At 34.6% G+C, this 8,674-nt stretch overlaps 1 protein-coding gene across 2 annotated transcripts in view; it reads left to right on the top strand.

Moving 5' to 3' along the window:
- Window positions 1-295: 295 nt before the first annotated feature.
- trx (histone lysine N-methyltransferase trithorax) overlaps window positions 296-8,674 on the top strand; it is a 115,857-nt gene continuing 107,478 nt past the window's right edge. For both annotated transcript variants that reach the window (XM_089243200.1, XM_089243199.1), the window contains exons 1-2: window positions 296-460; window positions 5,258-6,966. In XM_089243200.1, coding sequence (XP_089099326.1) covers window positions 5,328-6,966 — 1,639 coding nt within the window. In that variant the 5' untranslated portion in view covers window positions 296-460; window positions 5,258-5,327. The remainder of the gene's footprint in view (window positions 461-5,257; window positions 6,967-8,674) is intronic.

The following is an 8,674-nucleotide window of genomic DNA, read 5'->3' as shown; positions in this document are numbered from 1 at the left end:
CCCCCCGCCGAATATCTTTCCCCGCTGAATATGTCTTTAAATTAGCAGTAAATTTGCCACCACAGAAAAAAAAACAAAAACCCAATATGGTAAGAGACTAATAAAAAAATTTGAAAGAAAAAAAAATATACTCTGAATATTGAAAAGAAATTCAATAATTGCAAAATTATAATTAATCTCGCAGTTTGGTGGATAATTTATAATAAAACTTAATCGAGGCCACCCGTAATAAAAACGAATCACTGTATCTAGTCGGTCCGTGTGTCTGTGTATTAAAAAAAAAGGGTACCTTTTTTTATTACCCGCCGAAGATCTCAAAATGGCGCGTCTCCCTTTCCCTGTTGTCGTAGGCGCTGTGCAATTCTTCTCGGGGATCAACAATGAGCAACAAATGTATGGTTATTGCGACGCTTCACGCGAACTGTATTGTGAAGAGACATATGCGACATTGTTTTGCAAGGTAAAGGCCATTTAATACCTAATATTAAAGCTTCGGGATGGGGGTTTTTTTTTCCCTGTCTCCTAGTGAAATTTCATGAAAGTCACCTACACAGTATATGCTTGGTATTTAAATAAAGCTTTCCTCTCTCATTAGAATTGTCTATTTTGTGTGCATGGATAATCCAATAACCCCCATAGATTTGTAATATGTTTGATTTGATTATTTCAGTTGAATGTTTTTGTTTGTGATCTTTTTTAAATGGCCCTGTCAAACGGTTAGAGGTGTATGTGTGTAAGGGTTATCACGTATCCAATGTTAAATAATTGAATCGGTACATTGCTGTGGTATTTTAAAGCCTTTCTTATGTATATATTTGTAAATGGTGATCTATAACTTGACCTAAATTATTCCAGTTCAGATATTTGTAAAGATGCTGAGAAACGTTTTCAAGCCACAACTGAAATGTTTGTTATTGTGATTTTGTCAAGAATTGATCGGCACTGTTAACTTTATTGTGAGAGTACTTGGTTACTTCTGGCGAGAAAAAATTTTCCCCCTTCCCCGGGCTAGTTCAGTGTTTGTAACCTGTATTTGCTCGTGGCCTCCTTTGGACCATATTTTTTCCCATGGACCCACATCCCGGACTGACATCCTTTCTACTTATTAAATTGATCTCCAGTAAGTTTATGGTTTCAAAAATTTTTCTAAAACCGGATCACTGCACCCCTGGGATAGATATGTCAGCCTCCTTCTTGGGGGGGAGTTGTTCTGTAGATAGTTCAACGGAATTGCTGATGTGTGGTGATAATGACGAACTAGCATCCCCATAAACAGTTGGTTGTCAGCTGAAGTTTGTTTTCTGTGGCTCCCAACTTAGGAATGCAACCAGTCTCCACATTAAAAAGTCTTGCCACAAAGAGGGTTAATTTTTCATAAGCGTGGTCAGTGCCAACATTGTACGTTTTTGCATGAAATGCGATTGCCCTTTTTTGTCAATTCACTATGGCCTACAACATTCAATTATTCAAAACATGCAGTTCATTACATGAATCAATCTAATATGGGGGAAGCTACAAAAGAAACATTTAAATTTCCCAAAAGTGAAATTTCGCGGCCTGTCCATTGTCTCATTACTGTAAGAATTACGTTTAACAATTTCATTGTGGTTGCACTCGGAGCTCGATTCTTTAATGTGCTTCTTACAAACCAATTCTTATGAATGGATGATTAGTTATTAAGAATCGGAAGGTGGTATGTAGGCCTACCTCCAGCCTTAGTAGCCGTAATTTTTTCCTCCCAACATAATTAACTTGAATGCATCTCTGTAGCTCTAATTTAATTTGATTGTTACTCATGGCACCCCCTTAGAACCCAAAAGCCAAAAAGAGGCCATATGGCCTGTGTTTAAAAATCACTGGAATAGTTCACAATCCCCTTGGGGAGGAAGAAGGGTTCGTGCGCTCATGGGTGTATATGCAAGGGGGGGGGGTCCTCCCCGTTGAGCCAAGATTATAGCATTATTTTTGCAGGAAAAGGGGTACCCCCCCCCCTCCTTTTCAGAAGAAAAAAAAGTTAACTCTCCTTTCCCAAGTAAATTCTGCATGCACCCCGTTACTAATATCTACGATTACGAGCATTCAAATTCATCGTAACATAAATGCTAAAAGCTTGCAACATTCAAAGAATTGATAGATTCAAGGCCATAACTAAGACAGGATCACTGTTGTCTAGGTAGGCAACCATAATTTTCCTTCCTTCAAGATTGCCACCTGAATAATGTCCCTCCTGCATATAAACTCCAGCTCTGGTGAGATTCATCAACTGAAACATTCGTTCATTGTGCAATGCCATTTCTGTTGAAAAAGCAGCGATTGAGAGGCATATCCTGTAGTAATTTTACATTTTCAGAATGTGCCTCTATGCTCCTCTTGATAACACCCAGGACCACTTGCAATTATTTTTCCTGCATTAAAACAGAATTTTTGTTTTTGTTAATATTATTATTCTAACCCAGTGGTTCTCAAACTTCTTTCACTTATCAATGCTTATCCGCACTCCCCACAACAGCTTAACAAAGAATTGCTTCGAATTACTGTACTATCGCGCTGATCTCTTGGGTTTTTTGCTAGGGGACTTGAATATGCGTAAAGACCACAAGAAGGAGGATTTGAGAACAAAGAAACTGTTTTGTTTACAGTAACTAGAACTCTTGCTAAACTACAGCAGCCATTCGTACATACATTGTTTCCAAATTCTGTCCAATTCCATAGAATCTCGTTTTTCTATTTGAACAATCATATGCCATGTATACCTTACATGCGTTAACCAGCCTTTTCAAATTTCTACCCTTCATTCCATTACCTTTCACAGCGCCACTCCTGGCAAAGTTTGGTGGTGCTGAGTCTTAGAACCAATGATTTTTATAAATAGTATTGGCCAATTTTTAATGCATCATACTTTTTGACAGTTTAAACTGTCACATTGATAACACACTGTCAAAAACCTCAAATATTGCTTTTCAATACAAAAATTCCCATCGGAAATACACATGTTAATTGCATGTAGTATAAAGTGATGTTAATGTTTAAAGTGACTGTTACACAAAAAATAAAGGGCGGGCAAAAAGTCCATAGAAACTAAAAATTCATAAAAACCAGAAAAATAACCAAAATAAAAAAATGGTTTGTAGGGTTAGATTAGCATCGCTTGGTCACAGGAATTTTTTTAAGACAGGAAAAAAATAACTACAAAAACAGGCGATAGGTGGCGCTGACATACACATGTCAAAAAAAATTTCAAATAATAAACAGAATGCCTCCAAATTGTTTATTACAGCAGTATGTGTTTCACATGACAACCATCACACGAAATAACGCATTGCAGGCGAGTCACAAATCCAGCTACGGCAGAGTGCAGCAGGTCCACATACGCGGTTTACAACAGTGAACTGCTTGTGGATTAGAAACACAAGTTCTTATAACCGTCTCATTTCCATATTTCCACCGAAGTTCCTCATACCAGTGCTACCTATTGGTTGTTTTTTAATTTATTTTTCCTGTTAAAAAATTCCCGTGGCCTAGCGATGCTAACCTTGCAAATTGTTTTTTTATTACAGTTATTTTTGCCCACCCTGTACTTTTATATGGTTGTTAAACAATCTCAGCTGGATAATATATATATATATATAAAGCATGGCCTGAAAAGGCTGGGAAAAAAAAACCTCCCAAAATTTCTTGTACAGACTTTCAAAAACTGTTTATCCAGGGTGTGCTGTTAGCACTAATGTGACCTTTATCTCAACTATCTGGTGCAGAGATATAGTTTCAATTTAAAAAATGCTCAAAAGGCATTCAGAAATTGCCCTGGACCAGTTTTGCGAGTGAAAATACAGTGTGTCATAGAATAATGAATTTAAATTTTTGCATGCTCTCTTTCTCTCTCTCTCTCTCTCTCTCTCTCTCCCCCCCCCCCCTTCTCTAACTTCCAATTAAAAAGTTTTCTAAAGAAAGTTAAGAAAAGCCCTGTCTCTTCTGATTCCAACAAAAGAAATATCATGTTTTTATTTGCAATATTCGCTGAGATATTTGAATGCAGAAGTCTGGGAAAGGAGCATTTTCCATTAGTTTTTACTGTTCTTTATATGATAATTGAAACAATTACTAATTCGTTTTCAAAATTGGTGCGGTGGAATATGCCGTCGTAACCACCTGACTAGTTGAGAAACTCTTGTAACTTATTTTTAGTGCAAAAGTAAGAATAACTTAGTTTGATTATGATATGGTATATTTACTAGCATTTATATAATGCAGTAGTTGACCAATTGAAGCCATATCATATCTTAATGTGCAAAACAATGCTTTGGTTATCAAATCCTGCAATCTCTTCTTTGAGTGAAAATACTCTTGGAAAACTTTCTATCACTCTATTGATAAATTCTGAATTTATACACCTTGAGCTAATAAATTTTTAGGTGAGAATAAATGAGTGTAATTAGTATGCGAATTTTTTTAATGTAGAATAAAATTTTGGGCAAATCAGAAAATTTAAATATTAAAATAGGTATTTTTGCGTCAGTAATTATAATTCCAAATATAAAACACATTAATCTACATAAGAGTAAGTGTTTTGTGTTGTTTAACATATCTGGCAGGTTAAAAAAAATTAATTGACCATAAGTTTTTGATACTGAGTTGGTTTTAGAAGTCAAAAACCTAACCCTGATGTCCTATCACACATCTTTTAAATAAACAGCTCTATTTCGCTTAGCAAATTGAACACAGGTAATGAGTAGTTTAGATAAATAAACCATAAATTTATAATTTTTTATGTTCTGGACTCCTTTTATGTTGAAAATTCAAAATTGCAATTAATATTTTGTGTCAATTACTGTAATAAATTAATGTTTAAAAATAAAACATTGTAATGTTCAGAAAAGTATGTTTTTCATCATGTGTTATATAGGTCTACCTACTGTGTTAAAAACATTATCGAAAAGTATTCGTTTAGGTTTTTGACAGTTTAAACCAGTTTTTAATGCTTGTCATGTTCATGTCAAAACCCAACCCTGGGTGGCAGCTGTATATGTGTAATGTGTGTGTATATATGCTTTATTCTAGTATAAGGACAAATTACAAAAATCATTGAAACTTGGAACAATATATTTCTTTTAGTCACCCATTGAATTTGGTGTTTGAAAATTTGTTGTTTTTTTTTTCAATGGATCAGCCAAAATAAGAAAATTTATTTCAAATATTTATTTGAGTATTTTTAATTAATGTGTATGATACTGAAACTGAAACATTTTTCTTGTTTTAGGAACAGAATGATTTAGTGGCTTTGCAGAGGAGGATGTAGTAGAAGCTTAGGCTTGTTTTCTTCAGGCAAAATGAAAGAAAAACATGCAGTTTCCAGATATTTAGAATTGAATTACAACCGGTTATTAAACTGTAACAAAGAAATATCTCATTTGAAGACTTTGCACAATTACTTTTCTCACATAACCTGTACAGTAAGAACTCTTTTGAGAGAGACATGTGATAAATTTATCAAAGAAGGTTTATGTGTCCCCATTTCAAGTAAGGAATTTTTACACAAAAAGTTACGCAGCACCAATTTGAAGACAATAGGAAAAGAGAACATTTATAATTTGCCTTTTGATAATCTTCTATCAAGGAAGGTAAATCGTAGTACTAAAGTGCGATCATCAAAACGACTCCGTTGTAAAGTCAACTATAAAACCATAAAATCATTGTGTATGATGGACAGTGCAGATACCTCTGCTGAAGGTAACCGTGCACATCTGGAAGGTATAGCGGATGAGCCTAAACTGGAACAGAATTTCCAAGTAGGGCGAAAGGTAAAGAAAAAAGCACAAAAGGGAAATCAGGGTAACACAGAAGAATTGAAATCTGCTGCAACTGAAAAATCTGTGATTTCTAGTAAAGATAGTGAACATTCACAGACAGTGAGAAATTCTGATTTTAATCAAGAAATATTAAAAGAACCTTGTGTGAAGCAAGATTCTTTGAATGCTGTGAAACCTACAGACTCGTCACACCTTCCCAAGCCGTCAGTTATTGTAGGCCGTAAAAAGTTCATTCTTCCCTTGGTGAGTGCAAGATCATGTAGAAAGATAATACCACACAAAAAATATATTGATGATGATGTTCCAATCAGTGTACCCAAAAAGAAACGACAAACGGATGATAATGTTGAGTCATCTATTAACAGTGCTCATTCTTTATGCAGCAGTTCCAATAGCATAAAGCACGGCAGCACCCCAGAAAAGTCATTAAAAAGAAAGAAATCTGGGTTATTAGATCAACCTGTAGTTTTAGAAGGTAAAAGACAATGGAAGCCTAGCTTAAAAGTGCAGATGAAATTGAAGGAAAAAAATTCTCAACTACCTTTTGGTCATAGACGAGATAATTGTGAATCAGACATCGAAAACTCAATGGGTGCCTTGAAAGATATTATCAAGCCAGACATGGTTAGCAAGTATGCTGATAAGATGGCTGAAAAACCCAAAGACAGACATGTGAAGAATACTGACTCAAAGCGTAATGCGACGGATTATTCACCTTTCCATCCAACAGAGAGCTCGCACAACATCTCGACAAACTCCACCAAAAAACCTATAGATCCTCTAGACAAAATTGCAGCCAAGATTGAAAAACTGCTCAAGTCACAGTGGGAAGACCGATTGAATCGTGCAACCACTACACAGCCGCAGCCAGAGCCTAAGCAGAGTCCTCATAAGACAAAGACATCTCCTCTTTCCCAGTGGAGGAATGAGCAGGAACAACGCCAAAATCAGAAACGTACTAAAAATATCATCCGCAAAGCAAGACTTCAATTGAAAAAACGAACATTGATGAAGCTGAGACAGCCACAGAGCATTGCCTTGCTGAATGAGAAGTTGAAAACAGATGGAGCCCAGAGTGTTTCACCAGACCTTCCAGCTCACCGGACTACAACTGTCTCTATTGAATTTTCAGACAGCCCAACTGATCTAAAACATTTCTGTGAGTACATATTTTATTTATTTATGACCAGTATCATTTTTATCTGGCATTATGTGCTGATGACAATGTTTGTTTCCTTCCCATCCCAGCTTTGGACATTATTAGTAGTTGGCGTTATCGGTAGGTGTCTAAAGACCTATCTACATGGATTTGATAATTTAGTAGCGAACTAAATTTTAAGCAAGTTCAGTGTGTTAAGTTGTTGACCTATCCAGTTGAAAGTTAAAGATTTAGTGGTTAGGATTACACAAGGTTGGCAAGTTGTTGCCACAGGCAATTCATAGAATTTAAAAATTGGATTCATCTGTTTCAAATTTTGAATTCTATAATTAAATAATCAAAGTTTTTTACTTATGAAATTTTTACAACAATCTAAATGATGATAATTTTTTTGGATATGTTTTCATATTTTTGACTGCCTATTCATTTTTATGTCATGTAATTTTATAAGTTTCACATGTTTTTCAAGTTTTTATGTTGAAAAGAGTATTTCATAATTGAAACACTAAGCTTGGTATGTCTTGAGGAAAAAGAATATTTTTTTTTCATTTTTTGTCACTGTCTCGGCAAAAATCAAATCCAACCCTGACGTGGCAAGTAGAATAGAATCTGGTCTAGCTTTTTATGAAGTAAAGCACTATGCACATGCACCAGTGGGCTTATATGCTCGAGCACCATTGGTTATACACTCAACTAGATTAGTTCTTATTAATTAACATAGGGACTAATCCTGAAATAATCGATTATTTTAAATTAAGTTTACTACCTAATTACTTAAACCGTGTAATTGTAAACAGATCTTAAGTTGTATTACTGGATATAAGCTGCTGAATTCAGTAATTAGGTTGTATTAATCAAACTTGAAATAAGTTAGCATAATATATATAGGCCTAATGGCCCATGTGATAATTATAATATTATACGGGTTGAATTAATATCTAAGCCTATTGATAACATTATTCTGAGTTTCATTCTTGTTATCTGAATGAACAAATTACAAAAAGTGAAAGCAAAGTTATGAAATTTTTATGTCAGACTCAATAAATCCTAGGTACCAGGTCATCATAGCAACTAGGAAATTTTTTTTATGCTTAAAATTTTATACATGATTAGCCAGCCAAGTATTTGGCTCCTGAGGAATTCAACTGGTTCTTGAAATTCTATTCCTCAACCACTACTTAAGTCATTTAGTTCTGTTCTTGAGAATCTGGGCAAATACAGTATGGAGGGTTAATAAGATTAAGAATCAATTAATAGATTAGATTCAGAAAGCAATAAAAAATAATTTACCATGTGCTTTTTATAACTATATAAGGCCTATTGATGACGCATAATGGTTTTGTCCCCATATAGCTATTTTATTCCCTCATCTAAGATTAAAGTTTTATTTACTGGGGTGAAAATTATTTTTAAAATATGTGTTATTCAACTCTTTAGGATACCTTCCCAAAGTACGTTAGAGTGAAACTGTCATTGCAGTGGTGATATTCAGTAATTTATTTGGCACACTCATGGGGGGGGGGGTCATTTAATATTTTTTGCTAATGATGAAAATGATGAGTTTTTCTCTGAATGATCCGATACTAAATATTCAAAGGATTTTTGCTATAATATCAAAATACAGTGTTTAAAAAAAAATCATCCGATTTAAAAAAAGTCATAACTATTAAGCTTTTAATCCGTTTTGATCGAATGTAGGTAGAAAGAG

The sequence above is a fragment of the Pholcus phalangioides genome, unplaced genomic scaffold, assembly GCF_987345545.1.
Source record: "Pholcus phalangioides strain wild (caught in Gottingen) unplaced genomic scaffold, Ppha-v1.0 ptg000015l_1, whole genome shotgun sequence".
Classification (NCBI taxonomy): domain Eukaryota; kingdom Metazoa; phylum Arthropoda; class Arachnida; order Araneae; family Pholcidae; genus Pholcus; species Pholcus phalangioides.
This window is presented reverse-complemented; position numbering and strand designations above follow the sequence as displayed.